At 39.5% G+C, this 27,772-nt stretch overlaps 1 protein-coding gene across 2 annotated transcripts in view; it reads left to right on the forward strand.

Annotated features, from left to right (window-relative positions):
- The window catches only part of grid2 (glutamate receptor, ionotropic, delta 2), a 599,368-nt gene that overhangs the window by 499,442 nt on the left and 72,154 nt on the right, over positions 1-27,772 (forward strand). For both annotated transcript variants that reach the window (XM_066644040.1, XM_066644041.1), the window contains exon 12: positions 26,112-26,250. In XM_066644040.1, coding sequence (XP_066500137.1) covers positions 26,112-26,250 — 139 coding nt within the window. The remainder of the gene's footprint in view (positions 1-26,111; positions 26,251-27,772) is intronic.

Raw genomic sequence — 27,772 nt, forward strand, 5'->3', positions numbered from 1 at the left:
TTATAAATTTCAGCCTTTGGCAGCTGTGATTTTGTCTAGTGTCTGTGTTTGTTGTTTTTGTTGCCAAGAAAATGCCACTGTCAGTCATAATGTCAAATCTGAGCCAACAATGTTGTAACCACTGTGAAACTTTATCATTATTTCATGAATTTAATGTTGGAAAATTGTATTTAGTGTAAAAATACATTTTAAACAATTCATGCTGACTGGGAGTAGCTGTAGTACTTCCTTAATAAGTGGTTAATTAATGGCATGGTAAATAGTGAAATGACATTACACACATCCGATGTCATGTACCATGCCAAATAGCATCCCTCTGAACTGCAGAAAGTAGGCCTGCAAGTGCTGTAATGTCTACCACTGATTTTCCTCTTTTGCTCATTGACTGAGACATCTGTACTGCTGCTGCTGGCATGGACTGACTCTCGATATTGACTGCTTAGCTGACCAATGATAGCTGTCTCAAGCAGACACAGAAAGACCATACTGAAGAGCAGCCTCTGTATGGCCTACACAGTCAATGTCCACTGTTATAAGAAACCATCTCTTTGTACTTTCACACCCTCACCGCTGTAAGAGATCTGTCCTGTACTTCCACTCACTGGACATTTTATTAGAAACCCCGTCCTTAACTACCCATTCACTGTCAACTTTATGAGAACCTCCTACTTTATGGGTCCACTATACACAATTACAGACAACCAGAGGTCATTTTCTGATCACAGTTCACCATATATAATTAGCGTAGTGGACTGTTCTCAGCACAACTGATATGATAATAGTGTGGTAGTGTATGTGACGCTGATGAGTATGAGTCACAGCATGCTGCTGAACTATTCACTCATGGCAGTGTCACTGATTGAGAGTGGGCCACCAGCCAGAAATTTCCAACCAAGAGCAACTCTGTGGTCTGAAATTGACCACTCATAAAGGCTGGTCCTAAAATATGCCCACTCTGCATCATATACTGAATGATTAAGCCTACCCATGCAGAAATCTGATATATGCCTATATATATATATATATATATATATATATATAAGCAAATATATGACATTTTACAATACACAGATTTTCCTTAAATCCAAATTATATTCATCACATATTGACATATGTCAATATATATATATATATAACTTATGTGCCAACCTATTTAAATTAGCCTTGTTTGTATTTTACCTATACATGTAAATGTTCAGTGTCTATATTCATTCTATTTCATTCAATATAAGAGGTAGGATTATACACTATTATGTGTGTGGACAGTTCTAAATTTTAAGCAAGTGAACTAGGTGTGAACATTCCAGAAGAATGAACCTACACTGTAGGTTTATACAGTGCCCAATGATGTGACTGTATTTGTTCTGCCTTTCATATAAGTCCAGTAGGACTGTAGTGCACACTTCAGTGTTTCCCCCTGATTCAGTCCATTGAGAGCTTGGTAGTAAATGGGAAGCAAGTTCAGTCAGGTGGAAGCTGTGCAGTGATATGGCCCTGAAGCAGTTGGAATGAAGAAAAAAAAAAGAACTACACACACATAGTGGAGCGTTTGCGTTTAGTTGTAGTGTCAGACATTTCCCAGGCTACATATGCATGTTCACAGGCTATTGGAGCCACATAAAGAGGAGAGTCACTTTTATAGGTTTAGCTCGTCTCGTGTTTGCTATCCCATTATAAAAGGCCTGCCACGTTTGATGTCATAAAACCTGCAGCTGTGTCTAAAATGCAGTTGGCATGCTATTCAGTGACAGAAAAAAAATGTAAACTGAAAACAACAACATGTTTTCCAGCATGTTTTCTAACATTTGGGGCTATAATAGATTTTGATGTGGCAAATTCACTTTCACCAGTTGGGAAAGTTGTAGCTAGTGTAGAGATGCAGTAATGCAGCAGTCATCACTGTGAAACTGAAAATTTTATCATAATTATAATTGGGTGAAATAATCACTGAAGTAAAAGTAAAAGTAGTCGATTAAAAACGTGAGTTGATGTATGTCACATTTGCAGGTGTTTGGGGGCATTATATATAGTTAGTGAATTCAGCTACTGTAGGGTATCTCCACAAAAGTGCATGAAATGAAATACAAAAAAATTCCAATCATGTGAGAGGTTTAAAAGCCCGCAATACTAAAACTAGAGCTGTGATCATAGCATACCATCATACATAACAGAAGCGGGAACAGCATTAAAACCATAGTTTCCATAGTTAAATCCATAGTTTCAGCTCTTACGATGCACACAGTAAGGTTTGAATTTCACTATAATTAATATGACCACATAGCAATACATAAATTAACTGACTGGAACTTCAGTCCTCTCAACGTGTTCGCTACTTGCAGTCATTTATCCAGTTATAGATCTGATTTAGTTGCAGAACAATAAAGGACCACTGCTAGCACTCTAAAACTAGTCTATAATAATTAAAGTAACATTAAAGTCTTTTAGTGAGCCCATGAATCTCATGTACAAATTGTGGGTTGTATTTTTTATCCACGTTTCTCTGCGAGGCCCATATGGCACTGTTGCATATGGAAACGTGAAGTTAAAAATGTTCTGTTAAAAATGCTAATGTTGCTAACAATCTCTGAAAGACACTAAATTTCAGTTAGCATTGTGCAAACATATTTACTCTAACTGGCAGCTAATTGCATGTATTCATTTCTTTACATTGTCAGTTTGTTTGGTTGAGGGATTTAAAGCTGAGCAGTGAACAAGTGGTTTAACTCTTTGGACATTTTTGGACATTAGGGTTAAGTTTTGGAATGAATGAATGGTCGAATGAATGAATACATAAAATAATAATAATAATAATGAGTAATGACTTGCTATTGCCTGTTGTCTTATGCCTTGCATCCATTGATTCTGTGTAGGGTCTGGGCCAACAATAACCTTTGAATCCCGAAGCTCTAAAGGGAACAAATTTCCAAATAAATATTTCAGAGGCATATAGAAACACACTTTCTAAAAGAGTTCAGCATCAAATCTCAGCACATTTGCTGCACTCTGCTGCAGTAGAAGCCCTCTCTTGCATGTCATATGTTATCATCAGCTCTCTGGGCACCGTCTGTGTCCGAGCTTGCCTTTGAATGCTTGGGGTGAGTCTATTTCAGTGAGAGTCAGATATGAGTCTTTGTTGGGGCTACACACCACTCGCTGAGAGTGTGGGGCTCAGCAGTCTTGCAGTAGCCCAAGTCTGTTGAGCTCATAATTCATTCAGGGCTGCCAGCACACGGCTGACATAAACGTCTCATCACGATGAAATAATCAGAGAGTCAAAACGAAACTCCTTTTGGAATTAATTCACGAGTCGCTGCATCCCCTTCACTGATGGAAATCTGGGCTGAAATAAAATAAGAGAAATTGACAATGACAAGGCTTCAATGAAATATTAAGGGGCTGGTGAGGGAGTGACTCGGACGTGTGTGAGTCAGTGGGATGGATGGTGCTTCATGGCCCCCTCCTGCTGAGAAATGCAGAGATCAAAATGTTTTTCACCTCTTTAACAGGCAAATCCGCCATGCCCCCCAGACCCAAGCTCATGGTATAATGAGCCTCCCAATGGTAAAACCCAAAACCAGCTTCCTCCTAACCGACTTCAGAACGCTCAACAGAGAATGTGTCACAGGACCTGCAGCCATCTTTAAAATACAGTTGGCAACTTGTGACATTCTGATCTTATGACATGCCAAAACATTGCTAATGCTTTAGAACACACCATTTGCTTCCTGGTCCATATGAGCTGCACAACTAGCCTGGTTTTACATTCCCTGACTTTATGTCTCATTTACATATGCTAAATTGACACATCGCATATTTTCTCATCCCTATTTCAGCTTGCTCTTCAATGGTCAGGACCGCCACAGAGCAAGTTTGATTTGTGTGGTGGATCATTCTCAGCTGCAGTGACACTGATGAACAAGTGGATCGGACACAGCAGTGCTGCTGGAGTTTTTAAACCCATAAATGCACTGCTGGACTGAGAATATTTCACCAACCAAAAATATCCGGCCAACAGCGCCCTGTGATCACTGATGAAGGATTAGAGGACGACCATCACAAACTGTATGCAGATGATCTAATGTCCCTGACTTTACATCTACAAGGTGGACTAACAAGTTAGGAGTGTCTAACAGAGTGGACAGTGAATGGACCAGTGCAACACACATAACACACTACCACAACGTCAGTGTCACTGCAGCACTGAATATGATCCACCACCCAAATCAAACTTTCGTGGGAGCCACCTCGTGCCACCTCGTACCCACCTGGTGCATGTTTGACCCTGAGCATGGCAGCTCTAAAATAATTGTGAAATGATTATTATATTTAACTTCCTTAACATGACATCTTGAAACAGGACCTTTGGACGAGATACGATTTTATCCTTCAAGATTAATTGGATTTTGAAAAGCGGGCATTTCAAAAAGTGAGGGAAGGTTAGATGTATTGATTTCCTTGTATTTCAGCTGCTCTCCTCTGCTTAAATCTGTGTTTTTCATGTTTGGGCTCATCGATATCATGCGGCCAGATAAATACTCTCTTCATCTCCACTTTTATCTCTACCTTTATATATTTTTCTTTGTGTTTACTTGTGTAGTTTCTCAGTACTACTTTATTCTACTTCTCTCTGCTTGAGTTTTGCTTACCAAGTATGTGGTGGTCATTTGTTTTTTTCTAACTGGATGGGGTGATATTTGTAAATATTTGTCTATCATATGTTTTCCATGCCTGCAGGCTCTCCCATGTGCAATCACATGTCATAAGGAGTTTAAAAGAAGAAAAATTACTATATTTTATTTGAGAATTTAAAGGCGGTGTTTGCTATTTCAACCTAAAACAGTTTAATAATAATAATAATAATAATAATAATAATAATAATACAATTTAGAGAATGTTTCCTTACAATCTGAAAGCTCTCTGGTCTGTTAACAAACTGGAAAAAGGTCCAGTGTTTGTACAAAGCAGTGGCTCAGTAAATTGGGAAGAGCAAGTGGCTGGACATGAAATGACTCTGGCTTCCTCTCTGTCACTTGCTTTTCCCAGTTCAGATGAGATGCTTGTCTATGTTGCCTTTAAGAATTGAACTGTATTTTGAAATGTAATTTTGTGTTTTATATATTCACTACATAGTGCACTATTTTGGGTTTCTGCAATTCTGTAGTAGTGTCTAAATACATCACACTCAAACAATCCCACAGTGCACTGTGATAAGTACTGTATGACCCAAGTACCCTAGCAGATAGAAGGTTGTTTTCTTTTTAAAAAAATACCTTGGAAGTGCATTTTTTTTAAATAGAGATTATATTATTTCAACTAAACACCTATATCAGAAGTGATTACATCTTATAGTAAGTAAGTTTGTTAATTACTAGTTGACTACCAATTCGAAGGGGTACAGCAATCTGAAACTGGGGTACACTACATGAATTTTAACCCTATTTTAATCCTGATTTCCAGTCAGGCAGTGGCTGTGCTACTTGGTTCTAATCTGCAGACTCTGGTGCAGTTGCAGTTGTCAGTCAGGGGAATGTAGGGTAGTGTGCGAGGGACGTGTTTCAAACCAGTCACAGCATATCAAACGTTTGATTGTTTTGACCCGACTTTTGATGTGTTTGTGTAGTGTAAACTCTTCAACAAATGAAGTCTGAACAAGTCCTGTTCAGTAGCCAAAGAGAACAGAGCACAAAAAGTAAACTCCAAGCTCTCCAGTGGAGGGCAGATTAACCTGTAAATTTATGGAAAAATACAAGACATTGCCTAGTGCTGGATGCACATGTCTCCAAATAACCAGTTATACCTGTAGGAGAAAGAACAGAGAGGGCCACCAATCATGGCGCTACAGCTTTATTCCAACTTTACTCAAATTTTCCATCGCACTTTAAATTGCACTGTGGTGCGCACTACTGCTACCACTAATGTTTCTGAACCATTTAGGATGGAACATAACTTTGAGTATGTGCTATTCTACTATTCTTCAGCTTCTTTTCCAGTGTGTACAGACTGTGCTCACCGAGTATCCACATCTACAACCCAAATACATTTTCATGTGTTTTTTGCTTGTGTATCTACACTAATAGCAGCACAAACAATAACTGCTGCGAATTGTAGGTCCATGTGTGTGTGGACCTACATTATGTGTGTCTCCTAGGAAACACGAGTCGTGTGTTTAGTTCGGGAGTTTGGGGTCGTGTAGTGTTATCCCCAGTCATGTAGTGTGGTCCATGTAAGTCATGTAATATGAGATACCCTGTCTGTTTATAATCTTTCCCAACTTTAAAATTCGTGTAGTGCCTCTGAGTCTTAAGTGTTTGCCCTGTCATCAGTATCATCACTGGTTTGACCCTAGTTAGCACAGGTGTCTGTGAGCTGATGTGACAGATTGGGGAAGTCTGCATTCTCCTCTGGTGAATTAAGTTGTTCTGAAGATGTGTTTACAAACAACTGATCTTTAAGGTACCATGCATTCTGTCTTTCACTCATTCAATTTAGCTTCATCATCCAGCTCCTCACAGCCCACATAAGAAAGCTTGCACAACACTAAGAGAGCTAGTGCACATCTTTTTGCACTAATGGAATACATGTCAGTATGTTTACACACCCTTTTTAAGTGCTGTGAAGCTCAGGTCAACACTGCTGTTGTTATATGAGCATGGAGGTAATAACTACCAAGTCTGACGTTACTCTTCTCTCTACTTCTTTTTTGTTGCATTTTTAAAAGAGGTGTTTTCGAAGAGTTTTATTTTATTTTATTTTCGTAGACGATGTTAATGTCCATCCAAGTCTTTCACGGGGCATGTAGCTACAGAAGTTTTTTGCCATGCTCCTCTGCTCCTAGAGGAGGATGTGCAATCTCATTTGCCGAATGTGAGAAAAAGAAAGCAAGAGTGCACTGAAATAATGGAGAAAGACTGTAAAGGGCTCTTACACAAGACCAGGCTTCATGCCTTCATGCTGACTGCACGCATGCTGATTTTCTTTTTCCTGAATAATGAAACTCAAGAGCGAGTATCATGCCATTTTAGTTGCCTATATATAAATCAGAGGTTGAAAGCAGGACGGGACTAAAGGTCGGCATACAGAGAATGTGGAAAAAGTAAAAAAAAAATTTAATTAAATTAAAAAAAGCCAGTTAATCAGTTTTCAGGATTTCTTTTCACATAAATTATCATCTGAGCCATCTGTATTATCAGCTGTAGCTGCATCTCATCTGAACCGGGAAAAGCAAGCCATTTTTTCTTATTATTACAAACCCTCAAATTATATTGTGTGTATTGATTGTGAAAATTAAAATGAGAAACAAACCAAACGGGCCGAGCGGAAAGGGCCTGCTGACTCAGCAGTCCCTGCTTTCCAAAGGGAAGCGATTCTTGTTTTGTTGCTGAAGTAATCAAAAGAAGAAAGGAAATTAATTTTTTTTTTTTTTTTTTTTTTGCATAAAATTCAGATAGGGGAGCTCAGTCGTTTGCATCCTTCAGGTGCCAGAAAAGCCTCCAATCCTGCCTTTCCAATTCTCTGGAAGCAAATCTGTTCCTGGCGACAGCATTTCCATGACTCCCAATGAAAACCTGGCAGAAGAGCTGGTCAATCATGCAATCTATTGTAGCAGTCAGTCCTGATCCACTCAGCTATTTGTCTTTCCATGTATGTGTATGTGTGGACGTCACTTTCAGATCAACTGGCTTAAATATGCATTGGATCTCTCCAGAGAATGTGCTGTACTGTAGCTATGCATAATGTATCCCAGCTTGCGTTTGGGAGTATGTGGATGGAAAAAAGCTCCCTCACTGGGCACGCTACATTGTTTTCTATACATTTCAAAAGACAGTCTTGTCATGTGAGGATTTAGGACATCCACAAAAGTTTACAATTACATAGAAAGCTCTGTGTGTTTCGTCTTATACAAAGAGTATACTGGCAAATTCATCATGTCTGCATTGACAGTCGTAGTCTGTCAGCTCCATAACTTTGGCACCCATAATGAGATGGGTCAATTGGTCATAGAGAATATGTTAGTTAATTAGCTCAGATTGAATCCTATTTTAAAATAAACCCCAGATGTTAATTAAAGGACAATGGGGAAAGATGAGTTAATTTCACAAAATAAGATGTACAGAAATGTGCAGAAGTCTAATTATAGAAGGCACCTAATTATATATATTTAAACTAATGCCTTCTCAATAAGCGTGGTGCTTGTACAAAGTTATATACAATCACAGTAGATACACAAAAAATAATAATATAACACAAGAAATATAAGATTTTTTTTCTATAAAGTAGTTGTGTGTTTAAAGAACAATTTTTTAGATTCTCCTTGATTGCAAAAATGTGTTAAATCAACAGCACACATTTAAAATCATTATATATTAACCGCTAAAACTAGGTAGTGGATGATAACCTCAAATAATCGGACTGCCACGAAGAGAGATTTGGAAAAAGTTAAACCAACACATTCACACACAGAATACCCACCTTGTGCCCAATGATTCCGGGTAGGCTCCGGACACACCGCGACCCTGAACTGGATAAGTAGTTACAGACAATGAATGAATGTTTCCAGTGGTGCTGATGAGAAATAGGGAATGATGCTTCAAAAAGCTTCCTTAAAGAAGGAGAATACATGAAGTGGTTATGAGTATGTTGGCTACGGTCAGAGACATGTTTTACATGTTGTAAATATTGAGGTTTGTTTGTTTGTTTATCTATGTATTTATTTATGTATGTTATGGCCTGCAAATGACTGTCAAAAAAAAGTATTTTTAGATTTATTTTATGATTTATACCAGCATTTTACCATTGGTGTTGTAAATAACACAGGAAGAATGGCTGTTTTGAATTATTGTGAACAGTAAACTTCAATTCCTCTATTTTCTATCAACATCTCTTTAAAAAGAAAATCCCAGTTTGTAAGTTTTTCTACAGTGCTGTATTTTATATTAAACCTCACTGAATGACTTTGTTTAATGACTGAATTATGCAGGAAATTATGCAGGAAATCAGTGGAATTCCCTTTGAGGCAGGCAAGTTACTTACTATTTAAGTGAAAATAATATTTTTACCGTGTCAGAAGTTACAGATAATGCAATCATATAATTGCTTATTATGTGTGTGTGTGTGTGTGTGCGTGTGTGCTTTTCCAGTTTGTTCTGAATGTAAAGTCAATGTGAGCGTAAGTCGCATACTCAAGTGGTATCTTGCTCTAACACATCATGCAATTAATGGTGTCAGATTTGACACTGGCAGTTTGGTGTAGCAGGTCAAGCGTATGTTTATCAAATAGCATTATTCAAATGTGAGTTTAATGCAGCTTACGCATACACTCATAATGTGCCGAGTCAGCCCAGGCGTATCAGCACTGTCCCAATATGATCCGTCAAGTTGACAGGCAGGTTTTTGCTCACATGCCAAGCTCATTACTGATGTGGAGCGTGCGCTCAGTAAGTAGTGAGTGACACGAAAGGATAAATACAATTTGTGCTCTCACAGCTGCTGATGAATCTGCATTGAATTCACAAAAATTTGAATAAAATATCTCAAGTACGTTTAGTTGTAAATTGCAGAGAAGCTGACTTTGATTGCCATCTCTCTGGGAACCTGCATTAGCATAATTTCAGGTTGAAGCAGTCATGGCAGGTTGCTTAGGAATCTATTTCAGAAGTTCATATTCCAATTACAACTATATCATTTTAGAGGGCCCCCCAAAAAAAATAAATAAAAAAATGGAGTGGTGATGATTTTACCCACTTTTGTCTGTATAAAATGAGCATTATCTCTCTCTCAGAGCTAGTCTCCATGAATATCTTCAAATAGCCAGGCTAAAAGTAATTACTGGCAAGCATGAATTTGAATCTAATTGGCTTCCCTTGTAATATTCCGCCACCATTTGGGACATGGAAGCCGTGCAGGGAACAAAATGGCTCTCCAAAAAAGATGTTCCTCCTTTTTCCTGCATCTTCTTGATGTTTGCTAGCAGTGAGAAGTCAGGGTGCATTACGTTTCGACAACTGAAAAGCACATAAACATGCTAATGATGCTTGCAGTGCTGTGTATGCCATTAAGTTGGAAGTATATTATATAGGTTACATAACATTATATTCATAATCAGACTGTGTCTGTACTGGCTTGTCCTACTCTCCAGATTTGGTGGTGAACAAGTTTTAGTGTTCAAGGAACATAGACCCTCAGTCTAGCTTCATAGCAAATGCCTGATATTTTTCACCTAAATGTAATTTAATAGTTTATGTAAGAGGTCTCTACAGGCATGAAATTGAAGCCTGCACTCATACCTGACCTTAGAGACCCGAGTGGTGCTGCTCAATTTGAATCTTGAACCAGACCCCAACCTGCTGTCACACATTAAAAGAGAAGTAATATTGCAAAGACCCAGGATTTACACTACCCTGCTTTGTTAATGAGTGCTTGGTTTGATCTATAAAATATGCCATGCTGGAACTGAGCTGATATATTACATGTCTTTAATTGTATTTAACACAAACAGATTTTTGGAAATGTTTATCAGACTGGTCAGAGAACAACATCCACTCTCCTCTGATCAACACCTAGACCCTGAGCTACAGTTCCTCTTGCTACTGTAAAAATGCTTCAAAAGTGTCTAGTAAACAAGCAAGCAGACAGGTCTACTAACCCTCTAACTCGATATTGCAGATTCAGAGCTCATGGAGTGACTGTGACTGATGTACTGATGAATTTGGTTTAGGGGCTGATGGACACAGTCCTCAAACTTTGGAACTATTCAGAATACCTCTGTAGACTACAACATGCCTAGACAGAGAGAATATGTGTATATGTGAAGGTGAAGGGAACATGTTTTCATATATAATTGTGAGGAACAAGTGTCTTTGAAAGGATAATACTTGATTTTGGTATTATGAGGAAATTTCTGGTTCAATTTTTTAATTCATTTTTTTTTTTCGTTTACAAAAACTATTCATTTAATGTGAAAAGCTAACTTGTTGTGAAATGTGGAATGGCTTAATTTTGGTTATGAGGTTAGGGTTGTATTAGGTGTAGGTGTAGTGTTATTTCAATGGAGGTATTCATAAATGTGTGTGTGTGTGTGTGTGTGTGTGCCAGGAATATATCAGATTGTATGGAATTATCTCTTTTTTTTTTTTTTTGGGGGGGGGGGGGGGGGGGGGGGGGAAACGAATTGGTCCCCACAATTTATATCATTACACTTTAAGGAGAAGACATGCTGTAAGGTTTATTTAAGATTTGGATTTGATTTAGGGTTAAAGATAAGTTAGTCGTACTGTCAGGACAGGTAATGCTGGGTCTCCAAAAGTGAATGGAAGTCTATGTAATGTCCCCTAAGGGGTGTGTGCTGGGTGGTGTGTGTGTACGTGGGGGGGGGATGCGTAGCTGACATTGTTCCTGGGTATAGTGCATAGCCATGCTGCTGAGTTTGGAATGAAATATGTCAGGCTGAAGAATTACCTGTCTACTAGATGCAGTGGAACTGTGTTCTCTGAAGTGACAGAGCACCCTCCAATACCTTTGGGATTTGATCCAGAACTACTCCTCCAACATCAGTACTTCACTAATGGTGTCATGGCTGAAAATGATCAGATCTTCACAGCAATGTTCCAGCAAATGTAAAGTCTTACCAGAAGAGTCGAAGGTACTACTGCAGCAAAGAGGAGAAACTGCATGTTAGAAGTGCTCTACAAAGCCTTGTATTTTTGCCCACATAATTTTGGCAATTTTTGTCCTCATTTTCTTATGCAGAATGTCAACATTGTTTGTTTGTTTGTGTCTTTAATTTATATAAAAAAAAAGCTGCAGATACTGTTTATTCACTCATTCATTCATCTTCTTTTCCGCTTTTCCATTTCAGGGTCGCGGTGAGATACTGTTAATCTCTCTGATATTGTTTATTGATCTTTGCAGATTTTGAGGGAATTTTGGGACCTAGGTGTGACCTACACCATAAGCAAGTAAATTCCAGATAGATACAGTGAACTCTATGCCGTACCTTACACCATGATTTGCTGCACACCTCCCCAGTCATCGAATCAATGCAGACCAAACAGTCTGTGATCGGTCTGCAGTCGGACAAACTGAGTTAAACCGAGGATTACATTTATAGCATTTAGTAGACGCACTTATCCAGAGCGACTCACAAAAGTGCTTAGTGTTCAGACAGAATGTGTATCCTAGCTAGTAAAAATAGGTCTGAGTCCAACTCCCGCTGCCAGAAGAAGGGCTTATACCTAGAAAGAACAAAACATAGTAAGTGCAATACACAGCATCAAGTCAGCGCTCAAACCTAGAAAGAATGGAGTTATGCACAGTTTAAGTGCAATACAGTCTAGTGTTGCATCGATACCGATACGGCACAGATACTGGCAGTTAAACACAGTATCATATCGGCACTGAGAGCGCCGATATTATAGGTGTGTTTGAAATGGCCCACTACTCACCATTCTCTACATGTAGTACACATGGACACTTTTTGGGACATACCCCATGAAGCAGATATTGACACGCTTACATGCTGCTAGATGCAAAACAGACTGGGTGTTTCATACTACGCGACAGTTTTTGTCAATTTTAACACACTCGCGTTTCCTAGGAGACAGATAAATACGGACGTACAAGTCATGTACATGTAAAAATGGGACGTGGATGTGAAAACTTGGTCAGCGCAGCCATTTAAGGTGGTTCAGAACGGAAACACACGCCAGTGTTGCGTCATTTAAGATGGAATGTAAAATTAGAATACAGTTGGAATAAAGGCTGTAACAGAGTGTTTTGTGGCTCACTATGTTCTCCTACAGGTAATACTCATTATTTGGGGACATGTGCATCCAGCACTATGTAATATATTGTATTTGTTCATAGTTTTATCCGTCCCCGCGGTAGGGCTCCACTGCATGCGCCTGTGTTTACTTTCTGTGCTCTGTTTTCATTGGCTGTTGAAGGGACTCGTCCAAAGTTGGTAGAGAGTTTACACTACGCGACTACATCCAAAGTCGGGTCGAAAAAATCAAACGTTTAATATACTGCGACTGGTCTGAAACATAATTTCGAGGCAAAAGTATTTGGAATTGAGCTAAAACTCATGTAGTGTAACCACAGCTTAAGACATGGCAAAGAACACTGACTTCATTCTAGCAACTACAAAGAAGCATGCTAAAACAGGTCAGCAGCAGTACTTAGAAAGTGCTTTTCACAGTCTTGACAAAAAGTCTTGTAAAAAGTTGTTTAGTCAAGCTATATTATGTATTCCTAGTTGTACTTGTTACTGCATCTAGGAAATGTTTAAATAATAACAGTTTTAATGTGCAGTTAATAAAAAGTAAATGTTCATTCAAGCTTATTATATCTTATTAGCAATACAGGACACTGCTTTAACAGAATAAAATCTGAAAGCATAGCAATATAAATATTATAAGCACACGACTAGTAATTAAGATAGATATAGTTCATATCAGTACTCAGTGTTGGTAGATAATTTAATATCATGAAATATCAATATCACTTTTGGAAGGGAAAATGTGGTATTGGTGCATCGATGCAATCTGTTTCAGTGCGCAGATTAATGCTCACTTAAGTGTGTCACAAAGGGATGGGTCTTCAGCCTGCGTTCAGACTGCAAGAGAGTACACTGTTCGGACAGCCAGTGGAAGTTCATTCCACCATCTTGGCGCCAGGACTGAGAAGAGTCTTGACACTTGTTTTTCATGTGTCTTGATGGATGGCGGGTCATGTTGAGCTGTACTTGAAGCTCGAAGGGCTTTGTAGGTAAGCATGAGAGTTTTAAACCTGATGCTGGCAGCTACAGGAAGCCAGTGAAGAAAGCACAGCAGGATGTCCAGAAATATGATAATATCACACTACAGAGACTGCAGACAGCAGCAAATTCATGGCAAAAGATTTACTCAGACATTGGTTTAGATGTCACTTAAGTGGGGGGTCCAACTGGAAATGCCTATAAATAACCTGAATGGAAAAGGCCCAAAATTCACAAAAAAACACCCAAATATTGCCATAGGAGTTTTACGCTTGGACGAGGTGGAGGAGTTGGAACATCGCCAAAGAAGAAATACTCAAAAGAGTGATGGAAAAGGGTTTTCAGATAAACAATGATGTTTCAGCGGCTTCATACCTGTGTGACCATGGGGTGTTAACTGACTCCCCTAACTCTTTCCTCTTCTATCCAGGCTTTAGGACCACTCTGATTTCATACCATCACAACCCGAGCTTATTTCAGTGCATGTGTAGATTACACAGCACTGCGCAAATGTCAGAGACCACTAGGTAGTTATTTACCGCCTTGTCAAAATGTTAAGAAGACATTCTATAGCTTAAACCAGAAACGAAACAGAAGCCCAACAAATAAATATCAAATAATTTTTTTAATATAAAGTGTGTTTTTGATCTAAATGGCTGTAAAAACGATTCTGATCAAAGCTAAAACACACTCAGATCTTTTCATCTCCCCTGATCACAGGAGACGACTTCATCTGAAGTTGATTCACAAAAAGGCAGTGGATGGAAACACAACTGTAGAGGGAGCCCAAGAGCAAAAACATCAAATTTCACATTCTGCTGCTTCAAGTGCAATGACTAGTTTTTGGGGTGTTGGTTGGTGATGTGATCAACCTCTTTGTTTCAGAATGTACAGTATATACTGTATAATTCCAGTTTGCTGTGATTTGCATTCTATTGAGCTTATATTGGAGTTGATGTGTTTGGTCTTGTGTCTCAGTGCTATTTTATAGCGTGAGAGTGGTGCCTGGCCTCGGGCAGCGTTTTAAGGAAGTGAGGTAAAACGTCTCCTCCATTCTAATGAGAAAGAAACCACTCTGATAATGTCGAACCCCACCTCAAGCCAAGCTGCAGCAAGCCTGAGGCTCAACAAAAACCAGCGCAGTGAATTGGATGTGTTTCCAAATGGATTTGCTAAGATATCATCCTCCAAAAATGAGGGGAAAAAAATAATAATTTGCTTTATACTCTGTGAAATGGAAATTACAGTCAAGGAGGCGATAACAGGGCGTCTTGTGTGGATTTTTACTGTTGACAGCATGAAGAGAGTAAGCAGACATTCCCCTCTCCTATTCATTTCTCCTATAGATTATGAGGGCTAGAAGCAGGATGCTCCTTGGTGTTTCTCAAATGTTTAAGAAAGAATAGATCACTTTGCCTTATTTCCATGGCAGTGCTCTTCAGACGACGCCATCCTTCAGCACTCGTCCTCTCCGCAGCTCTACTGAAGGTTGAGCTGTTCATTTGTATCAAAGGGAAATCACTCTTGACACTGTTGTTATTACCCTGTGAAATGGCAGAAACACATGAAAAACAGTGTTTGCTCTGGCGTCATACTTGAAGCTTAATGGCAGATAGGTCTTTTTTTTTTTTCCTCTTTTCTTGGATGTGCAGCAAGCTGTAATCCTGCGTCATGGAAATGAGTGAAATCCTGTTTGACTAGTTACTGGAGGCCAAGGCAAGATGGTGTTCGTAGATGTTACACACTCCAGTTACTTCTTTATTCCTTTGGGATGAGTCCCATCTTCTACTGTTTCTCTCTCTCTCTCTCTCTCTCTCTCTCTCTCTCTCTCTCTCTCTCTGTGCTGTTGTGTCTGTCTCTTGCTGCTCTTGCTGTCTCTCTCCATCTCACTGTTGGATACTTAACTCTCTATCTTTTTTCACCTAAATCTCCCTGATAGATAGGTCTCTCTTTCTCTCTGTTTATATATATATATATATATATATATATATATATATATAATTCATAGTCTGAAACCCCTTATCCAATTCAGAGTCACAGTGGGTCCGGAGCCTACCTGGAATCATTGGGTGCAAGGCGGGAACACACGCCAGTCCTTAACAGGGTGACACACACTCACATTCACTCACACACTCACACCTACAGACAGTCACCCGAAGTGGGACTCGAACCCACAACCTCTAGGTCCCTGGAGCTGTGTGACTGCGACACTACAGGCTGCATCACCGTGCCACCACATACATTATATGTGTATGCAAAAGCAAGCAGAAATCGAATAGAATTCATCTTCGGAAACACTCAAGCATGTCCAGAGATGTTTTCCTAAATGGCCTGTTTAAATTTTATGCTTCAACAAACGTGAGACAAGTTGAAATATAATGTTCCTAAATTACTGGACGTAATTAATCCATGCCGATTAAGCTAATTTTTTTCATCTTATTTCTACAAATAAATGCAATTAATTTAACAGGAAAAAAAATACTTTAGGCTGAGATTTAAACCAAGGAAAACACAATGGCAATTAATCCCAATTACCTACACATAATCACTCGACACCCCTAAGATATACATACTCCAACTCTCTCTCTCTCTCTCTCTCTCTCTCTCTCTCTCTCTCTCTCTCTCTCTCTCTCTCTCTCTCTGCCTTGCTCACCCATAGCTTGCAAACATTCTGCAGCCAAAGCAGTGTGTTGTGAGGCACACCTTAGCATTTATTTATTTTTTATGCGGATGATTTATAAGGCTGCGAGTTACTGGGTGGCTGTCTGGAGAGATAGCGGTTCAAGAGGCGAGGCCACGCCAAGCGAGCGGTAAACTGTATGCAAATTGATGGCATTATTTGCCAGCAAGCTTCATAATGAGATGCTTGATGGCCTGAATAAATTGCATATACACATGTGTACACACATCCTCAAACACACACTAGACCTGCATGTAAACACACACACACACACACACACACACACACACACACACACACACACGCACACACATACACAACACACACAGTCTTCCACGTCTGGTACCGTGCCCAAAAACTAAAGGTGCCATGTGGTAGGAGGCATGTCCTTAAGTTATTTATTGCCAGAGTGCTCTTGGAAAGAAAAGAAATAAATAAATAAATAAAAATGTACGCTACTCATCAGCAGTTACAATCTTCAGCTCTCAAGGTGTTGCAGAGATTTAAAGCTTTACAAGGCACCTACGAATAAACCTTTGAATGTTCTACCCCAGTAGCTTCAAAGGACTTATTTGAAGCTGATTTAACTGTTGAGTGACAGTGAACTGAAGTATGGATTTTTTTTGTATGTGTGTGTGTGTGTGTGTGTGTGTGTGTGTGTGTGTGTGTGTGTGTGTGTGAGCTTAAAGCCATCTGAGAGGAATCCTCAAATTCATTATGTTATTTTTCAAACACTTCCTACCCTGCTTCTCTGCCATCCCTAGAGTTTTGATGTTTCATCTATAAATGTGAGAACATTTTCAGTCATGAAGACTATTATTATTATTATTATTATTATTATTATTGTTGCTGTTGTTGTTGTTCATATTTTGCAACTATATGAAGAGCTATGTGTAAATTTGGAAATCTATATTATTATAATCTATATTACTTATATAAGTAACTAGTATTGGTCATTCTCTAGTCCTTCATCAGTGAACTGGATGTCTGGTGTAGGCTGGTGGACTATTCTCAATCCAGCTGTGGCACTGAGGGGTTTAAAAACTCCAGCAGCACTGATGCGTCTGATCCACTCGCAGGAGCACAACACAACAAAACAAAACCATGTCAGTGTCACTGTAGCACTGAGAATAGCTGGATTTCCGCATATGTTTTTTTTTTAATAAAGAAATATCAGCAGGAAAAAATTGCGAAATGAATTGTTTCCATCCAATGCACTTTTGCGAATAAATTTCTGATGACGTAGGACCCCGTGATCAGGGATGGCATCGGAATGAGGGAGATCTGAGTGAGTCGTTTGTATCAAAAACACAATGTTTGTCATTTCTGTGGTGTGAAGCTTGTTCTGAATGTTCTGAGTAGAAAGTAAAATGTTGTGTGGTCTGTGAGGATGGAAAACCTGATGATCTGTGGGTGTCTTAACCGTTGAAGAGCAAGGTGAAATACAACGTATGCAGAGCAACAGATGGTCTGCAACTGTAAATGTAATTGTAGAGCTATAACAGTGGACCTGAAAAATAGTTAATGAGTGTAGAATATTTGAGTGTGCACATTTACCAGCTTCTTGACCTCTTCACAGATCCTTTCACCCCCATACTGTAGAATTATCTTCTCATCAGTGTATTTTTTCACATCTGAAAGGAGAGTGGGCCTTGAGCTTTAAATGCTGTTTATCTGATGAGGAGTGGTGTAGTCAATTACAATGTGATAGCAGTCTTATTTATTTATCTCTTATATTTTATGCATGTTGATTATCTTTTTTTTCTAACATACATTCTGAAAATGTAAATATTATTTGAGGGTGTCCTTGCTCAGCGCTGTATGTGTTTATTCATCGCACAGTGTTAGAATAAAAATGCAACATCATGAAGAAGGGGATAGTCAAATATGTCAAAAGAAGGTATTGATCTGAAGGACTTGATGACCTTCAGCTGATTGACCTTTTCACAGCCAGAGAGAGAGAGAGAGAAGAGTGGGCCATCCACTCACACTTGGCTACATCCACAAGGCTTCTGACAGCCATGAAGGGCCATTCATAGTGTTCCTCCACAGTTCTCCTCACTCAGGAATCCACTTAAACCAGTCTGCCCCAGCTGCTTAGAGAAACTGCTGGGAAATCTGAGGCAGCACACCAGGACCACTTTTTATTTCTGATTAACAGGTTGAATACTTATGGTGAGTTGCTACACCCAGACTGAATGTGTAATTCCAGCACACTTTTGCTCAGCAGGTACATTCATTAAGAAAGTGGATTTATTAAAGGCCTCATTTGTACCTAGGTTCATTTTCTTTCCACTTTTTTTATGTTTTACACAACCATTTCCCGACCTTGCTATATCCTTTAGAAATTGGCAATGATTTTGTTAATAGACCTTTAAAGCTGGGGGCACAATGGCACAGAAGGGGTCCCTGCTGCACAGCTCCAGTGTTCTGGGGTTGTGTGTTCAATCACTGACTGTGAGGAGTTTGGTCTGTTCTCCTCTTCACCTGCTGAAAATAAAATGAATTTTGACATAATGGTAATATGACTAATTCATATATTTATTACTATTATATCATCACAACCCTGAACCGGACAAGCGGTTACGAATGAATGACTGAATTAATGAATGTCAGTTGTATGAGCCAAATGTATATCATCATTCTCCAGTGAAATACCTGTCTCCATTTTTAGGTTTTTTTACTTTACTACATCAATTGAACATAGCAGTAGTCCTTTACATTGTGTGAACATTTTATGATGAACAGACCAATAGAAATGCTCCGAAATTACTCTGAATAAGATTTTTATATTTTTATATTTACTTCCATTTTAAGTTAAGCGGGTGGCACGGTGGCGCAGCAGGTAGTGTCGCAGTCACACAGCTAAAGGGACCTGGAGGTTGTGGGTTCGATTCCCGCTCTGGGTGACTGTCTGTGAGGAGTTGGTGTGTTCTCCCTGTGTCCGCGTGGGTTTCCTCCAGGTGCTCCGGTTTCCTCCCACAGTCCAAAAGCACACGTTGCATGTGGATTCAAAAGTGACTGTAAGTGAATGTGTGTGTCTGTGTTGCCATGTGAAGGGCTGGCGCCCCCTCCAGGGTGTATTCCTGCCTTGAGCCCAATGATTCCAGGTAGGCTCTGAATTGGATAAGCGGTTACAGATAATGAATGAATGAAGGTTAAGCTTTATCCTTCTCCTGTAATGTTAACATTTTGGAGATGCATGTTTCCCCTTGGACAGTGATGATATTCTATATACACACATCACATATTATAGTAGGGTGATGTTAGTGGTCATGATCCCATTTAGAGGAACTGGCAGGTGTGTAAAAGTGAATGGCCGTACAATAAGGCAGTAAATAGTACTAACTACTAAGAGTACGTAATGCAGCATAAGCACATGAAAGAAAATATCAAATGGACTGGGATACCCCATGTTTATGCTTGGATATTTTAGGTACAGAATGTGATTGAGAAAAAATGAACACTGCCAAAAAGCAGCAGGTTCACTGGCGTGATCTCTAAATTCTCATATTATGTTTTGGACTGGTCTCATTATTTAAGATTGAGTGCAGAAAGTGACTCCCTGTTTCAGCCCTAAAATGAATGTTTGTAAAAGCACAGTCTTATACCCAGAAGGAATACCCATATGACTTTACACGCATAATATATATATGTGTATATATACCTGCATTAAATGTACAAAGAAGGCTTAAAGGCTTTTGTGTGGAGCTTTAATTTGAATAAAAACGACAGCTGTCTCTTTATTCAGCAAATTATCATAAAAAGTTTGAAAGTGTCAAATGTTAAAAATGTATTCATCACTGTATTCCTCACAAGTTCCATCAAGAAAAAAGGTGAGTTTTAGTTTTTTAGTTTAGATGATTTAAAGATGATTTCAGTGTTAGTGAGAGTGAAATTAGTGTATTGATTTTAATTACATGAATTGTCATTTTTAATATTACACCTCAGTTACAATAAATGACAACACAGCAGATATGTGTATATATATATATATATATATATATATATATATATATATATATATATATATATATTCGTTTATTTCAAGAAGTGTGAAAGTTCAAATACGTTGTTATAAATGTCACTTATTTGTGGGTCTGTGACAGATATATATAGTTGGATATAAGGGAAATCCATGTATTTTATCATATATTTTAAATCTAAATATTGCCATATATCACATTTCTGCATGCATAGTCTGTAATAGTCATCCTTAGTATCAAATGCCTTTGTTTAATTATAGGATAAGATATAATTATATGTTGCATGTGAGACAGAGAAATTAGCTATGCTATACACCTGGTTTACGAAACCAAAATATTGTTTGAAAAACAAATGCAAGAACTTGTATACCACCACAACCCTCAGACAAACAGTGTTTTCAGCTTTAAGTGGGTGAAGGAAATGATTGTGTACTGTTCTGTATCTTGAGAACAATTTGTCTTTCTCAAAGGATGTCATCATCCTCTCAATGTTTCCCTGTGGACATTAGTGTATGGCCAGTAGATAGACATCGCCCAGCCCTAATGAGAAGCCAGGAGTGCCTCTGCAGGTTGGTTGGTAAAACTGAAATCAGTTCTTCCAGAAAAAGTGAGAGCTGAAATAAAGGCAAATGGTAGATGTATAATATTTAACTTTAAAAATAATACTTAGTTGCTTCTGTATAAAAATAATTCCTCTGTTTTGGCTTAAACTTTAATGAAGTATTGCTCCTTGCCTGAAAGTTTGAGCGATCAGTGAGAGATGTTTCTACGCTGCAGCGAAGCAGAGGACGAATCCCTAATGTCTCCTTACACCATCCGTAGGGCACAGTGTCAGTCATAAAATAATGGTTTCTGCACTAACATAGTGCGTTGTATGTCAAAAATAATTTTTAGTAAGATATAAGGCTCCCATTTCCCTCTCAAATTAGCATTCAACAACAGTCTGTGTACAGTATTATTAATTTTATTGTCTGTGACATGCACTATGTAGGGAGTATGGCGCTTACTTAAGGATGCACCCAAGGTCCTCTATTAACTGACACAGACGAACAGACCTATCTCTGTTTGCAAATGTGACCCCTAAGAAATATGTATATATAAATATTTATTTCATTTTAGCATCTAAATGAGGGCAACAAGTGTTGACAGAAACAATAAAACTGTTTAAAAATCACAGTTTTTACTTGAGTTGTGTGTTTGAGTAATGAGTAGGCCCCCAATATGGCAGCTTCTCTATACTGTGACATCAGCCACAACCCATGGATAGTCTAACAGCTAGAAGATTGTTCTCATTATTGATCTGAAAAGCAACTTTCCTTTCCATACAGTCACTAACACACACACACACACACACACACACACACACACAAACACAGACACACGCAAGCAAGTACAATGGAGCTCTTTCTGCTATAGATCTCTTTCTCTAAGCCACCTCTCACAGTGGGTGCTTACGTGCTGTGAGGGACTGAGAGGAGTGTGTCGCTTCTGGCCTGCTACTGAATCAAAGGCGCAGAGTGAGGAACCTGCTGGAAAATAAGGCTGGGGTGATTTGATGTGCATGGCGGGGTGGCTTTGAACCCCAGTCATAAGGCTCCTAGATAAAAGCTACATTACCGGCTGCCTCATTTTCTAAAGATCAACATCCTGCAGTCAGAAGAAGGAGGCACAATCAGCCTCCACCACGGCCTCGGCCTCAGCAGCATCCCATTGGTCACCACGCACGTCTCATGTGCTGCTTCAGAATCACCTCACCCCACCCCCTCTTGCTTCCTGGCTCCACCGTGAGGCAAAGAAACTTTTTTTTTTTTTTAAATGAAACGAACATATATTCTAGAAAATTATAATTGGCTGTTGTGGTTTCACTAGTAGTCTGTTTTGAGGATGTTGTAATGGCCCCTTAAACTAATTTACATATGTCGTTATAGAAGTTATGTCATGTGCTGTCCCTATCAGAAACAGTATCATGTCGGAATGTAGAATCAGAGCTTTCCATTACACTGATATTTCACAGTTTTACATCACTATATAAAATATTCACAGGGCTTCCTTTATTGTTGGACGCACTGTGATATTTATTTTTATTTTTTCTACATGTTACTGTGAGAAATCATTTTCATTCATTCATTATCTGTAACTGCTTCTCCAAATCAGGGGCGCGGTGGGTCCGGAGCCTACCTGGAATCACTGGGCGCAAGACGGGAATAAACCCTGGAGGGTGCACCAGTCCTTCACAGGGCAACACACACTCATACATTCACTCACCCTCTCACACCTATGGACACTTTTGAGTCGCTAATCCACCTCCCAATGTGTGATTGTTTATTTTATTTTTTGGACTGTGGGAGGAAACCGGAGCACCCGGAGGAAACCCACGTGGACACGGGGAGAACACACCAACTCCTCACAGACAGTCACCCGGGGCAGGACTCAGACCCACAACCTCCAGGTCCCTGAAGCTGTGTGACTGTAAGAAATCAATGTGTGACTATATGTATAGTCCTAGTCATATGTTTTTGTGCAACAGCATGCGGAATAGTATGATTTTCAAAGAAGGACAGCTTAAACAAAACTAATTTTTTCATATCCACTTTAAGGTATTTCCACAGCTTACCCATCACTGGGGTCTAATTGGAACTTCTGTAACATACTTTGTTCAAAATGTAACATGGATAAGGCACCACAGCATCATTCTCCCCTCTCTGTACATCCCTGTTCAGAACAACTAGTTTCAGCACCTGTTCCTTTAAATGATAATGAGTCCACAGCTCACTCTTGGGCAAGCAGCAACCAGAAGCAAAGTTTTTACCATTTTTGGTCTTTTCTCCTCTTTTTCTGCTTGTGTTTTTGCAGGTTTTTTTTTTTACTCGGTACAATTACAATGGCAAAATAACAGAAGCAAATCAGAATGACTAGTTTTATCCCATGTTTTCTGACTTAGGCATCCCTAAAGGAAACAGAAGACTGGGTTCTCTTGTTTCAGAGTGTGTGGCTTGGGAGACACTTTGCGCTCCAGTATGAATGTGCAAATGCACTGAAAAAGTGATTTAAAGTGATTTTAAAGAAGTATTAAAGCATTCTTTGGGGAACATAAAATGTACTTTTATGGCATTTTTCCAAACAGCTCTTTCAGGTTCCACTGGGCACCTTTATTTGTACAAACAGGAGGCTGTGATCTTGCTAGCAACATTAGCTTGTTAGTTTGTCGCTTTGTTCTTCCGCTCCATCACAGTGGCTTTGGGTTTCTCTTAAGTTTCAGCAGTGTTACCTGAGTGAGCTAACTCTGAGCTGAAAAGCAAGGCTGAGATTTTCTTTTTTTTTTTTTGGAAATGTCATGGGATGCATAAAGTGGGTTTTTCTGAGCTCCTAATATGTTTGAAATTTAAATTCTTTACAGCCTCAGGGATGCATTTTTTCCCCCCGCCCATAAAGAATTCCCAAAGAGAGGCTGTGTCTGGGAATTTTTTGAAAAAAAAAAATCACTGTGAAGTGTGTAAAAGCTGTAGTAGGGTTTGGAGAGCAGCACTGTGCGTGTGAGAGAGAGCAAGAGAAAGAGAGGAGGACTCAGTGGAAGACCTTCAGAGGGACCTTTTGACATTTCTTCAAATTAAAGTCCAAAAACTTGGATGTTAAAACATCAAATGAATGAAGAATTGCCCTTTGGAAGAAAGACACTCCAACCTTAAACCTCCTCTCTCTCTTTCTTAGACAAGGTTGGAAATAACAGAACGTAAGAATTGGTTCTCGGGAGAGAAAATGCAGCTAATGCCTTACAGAACTGTTTTCCTCCTCTATATTAGCAGCAGGCTGTGTGGCGGAGAAAGTACACCGCCTGCGGGAGATACTGTATGAGCGCATGTCAACAGCAAATTTCCTTTCAGCAGACGGATCATCTCCAAGGACCCCGTCAGACGGAGATGGTGTCAGATGTCTTATTGAGCTTTCGCTGAAGAGATTGAAACGCCAAACACTTGTTGCACTTAAAGCTGTGATTATTGCGCAGAGTGGCGGGGATAAATGAGGCTAATTTCTACCAGCCTTTCCGAGCTTGAAAGAGCTGATCCATCAGCACGGCTGAAAAGAGTCCTGACACTATAGGGATAATTCATTTGAACTCAAATTATTCATCAAGAACATTATTCAATTTAAATGAGCTGTTTATGGAGAAACTACTTGGGTTACTTTTAGTAACTTTTCATTTGGGCTTATTTAAGGCCAAACATTACACTTTCAGTCAGTGCACATACAGCTTGTGAGTCACAGAAAAGCATTGTTTGTAGAATGGTACATTCTGGAGCAGCTGCCCAATGTCATTAAAAGTGGAACTGAGTCATAGACCGCACACCACAAATTATATATATATTTTTTTTTTTTTTTTTTTTTTTCCATTCATCCATTGTCTATAACCACTTATCCAGTTCAGGGTTGCGGTGTGTCTGGAGCTTACCCAGAATCACTGGGTGCAAGGCTGGTGCCAGTCCTTCACAGTGCAACACACACTCACACATTCACTAACACTCTCACACCAATGGACATTTTTGAGTCGCCAATCCAACTACCAATGTGTGTTTTTAGACCTTGGGATTAAACTGGAGCTAAATCATTTATTCAGAGATATGTTTGCTGAAAGTTGAAGTCACTGAAAGTGAGTCAATAGACTCTTTGAACCATTAATCAAGTGGTGATAATGAATCCTAGACACTCAAAGAATCTGTTCTTAGGGTTTCGACTCCTAATCAGTAAATAGAAACTCAGGACAGACTTGGAACCATATTTATTTTGGATATCTGCCCCCAGGGCTGTGTGGATTAAAGAGAAACTGACAGTTTGTCCAGCTGAAAATGGCAGCCATTAATATCCAACCAGTATGGTTTTCCATTAAGAACGGTATACTGGTTGAATATATATGTAACCTTAAAATAACAATACTTTGGGACCCCCAAACACTGAAATGAAATGTACGCCCCTATAAAGAACCTCCAGCCAATTCCAGTGGGATGTTTCAGAGTGGCGCTTGTGATCGAGACTCCTCTTCCTACTTCAGTGCTCTTTCCAGAAGAGTAGACGCTATTACTGCAACTAATACAGAAAAATTCCTGTTAATACCCTTCATTTCACAGAAAGAAATGTTCCACAATAGTCAATACTTTGAAATCTACTCTTACATGAGAAAATGTACTAGTGCTATAATAAGAGCAGGTTAATTTGCAGTATTCCACCTCTGTTTCTTAGAGCTCTCTTGCAAACTGCAGGAGGCATTACATCTAGACCCAGAACAAACCATTGCTTCCCTCCATTGCTAATCTTGGCAGGAAAATGCAGAGTTGACTCTGTTAAAACCAATGGCCCTCAAAACCAAATGCAACCTCCTGTTTTTGCCATCTCCCTCAATGGAGCAGAAAATGTTTTCATTTTTACAGCACATCTGTTTGCTATAAAGCTCAGACTTCACCAAGACTAGACTTTTTGAACTACTGAACAGCGTGTTTTGACACTGGCAAGTTTGAAAATCCACACATTTAAGAATCCCATAAAGCAAGAGCAAGCTTTGGCCGTCTCGTCTGATGGCCTCGAAGAGAGTTTGCTGTTGACCTGAGTGCTCTCCGCCTTCAGTCAAAGTACCTTCTGGGAATGAATACTCACTCTCTCTCTCTCTCTCTCTCTCTCTCTCTCTCTCTCTCTCTTTTTCCAGGTGGAGAGGTGCCTTACACCACCCTGGCCACAAGGATGATGATGGGCGTTTGGTGGCTCTTTGCTCTGATTGTGATCTCTTCCTACACAGCTAATCTGGCAGCCTTCCTCACCATCTCACGTATCGAGAACTCCATCCAGTAAGTGTCTGCACTGCCTAATATTACTGTGAAAGAAACACCGTAATATTTGTGCTGTAAAATTGCAGCTTCAAAATCATTGTGATACTTCACTCACGTGTGCTAGGGAGAACAGAGCCTTGGTCATTGCTACTCTGGCCTGCACTATGTAACTCCACGCCTCCAACCCAGGAACAAAAAGATGAAATCTTATGTAGTGTTCCTTTAAGAACACAGGTATACACTCCATTGTTTTCTCTTCACATCATCAAAAGGCCATTCCACTGACCCCTAGTGGCCCTCTCTGATTAAAGATTCACGGATCATTCAGGTTCATTCAGGGACTACAGAACACCAGGGTTTTGGGTCTCTTATAGAAGTTTGGAAACAATATATAATAACTTTCCTAGATATTATGTGCTATATTTTAGTGGTAAGACTGACTCATTTCTCCTTTAACTCAGCCCTGCGCTTGCCATCCAAATCAGTTCACTACATTTCTTGCATCACCAGAAAAATCATATCACGGTTTTCTCTCGCTTAGCTCAGTTTCTAAGCAACATAGTCTCTGGGACTGAGCCTATATCAACACTGCTCCTCTTTCCTTAGGGGAGAAGTCATTCCACATATAAGATACAATTGCAGTGGATCTAGGTGTCAGGATGAGACAAAATGCCTTAGTGCTACTGCCACTCTGTGTATTGCACTTGCAGCAAATAAGACAGGCAAGTGCTTAAAAGCTGTTTGAGCAGTTAGAAGAGTTCAAGAGGGGTAGAATTCAAGGGCTCCACAAAGCAGGATGGCCTTATCGAAGTATTGTGTGGCATATCATCCATGTGGATACTACCAGAGCATGCTGTTGATGGCAGCGGATAGAAGAATATACACATCAGCAACATGAAGGATCTAGGAGACCTACACAAACCACAGAGAGGGAGGATTGCACTGAGTGACCTGGCAACCACAACTGCAGACATTCAGTGAGCATGTGTCGTCCTGTTAGTGCAGGACTATTGGCAGACGGTTGCAAGATGCAGGACCACATGCACGTAGACTTACGCCGACTGCCCTTAACGCTGCCAAAGACTGCATCTGTGTCATGGAGTCAAGTCCCACTTTTGTCTTGGTAGAGATGACCAGTGAATCTGTGTGTGGAGGCACCGTGGTCAGCGCCAAGATGAACCGTTTATCACACATCCAGAAGGCCTGGAGTCACGGTGTTGGGTGCAATTTTGTATGATGCCAGATCACCTTTGGTCTTCTCTATAGGCACGAGATGGATTACCACAGGGCACCATTAGAAAACTGTACATCTCCATCCTGAGATGTCTGGCATGTTGTGTTAACAAACATGGCAGCCCAAAGCCATTCTGAGAGATGCTAGTTCTATATGTGTACCTCTGTAAATATTGCCCATTTCAGTGTATATTTTTAATCATTTATTCTTCCTGGTAACCTTTATATTCCTTCCAAGTGTCATTGCAGTCAGACAATTCTTTCTGGATATAGCTATTTTTATTTATTTATTTGTTTATTTATTTTA

The sequence above is a fragment of the Hoplias malabaricus genome, chromosome 14, assembly GCF_029633855.1.
Source record: "Hoplias malabaricus isolate fHopMal1 chromosome 14, fHopMal1.hap1, whole genome shotgun sequence".
Lineage (NCBI taxonomy): Eukaryota > Metazoa > Chordata > Actinopteri > Characiformes > Erythrinidae > Hoplias > Hoplias malabaricus.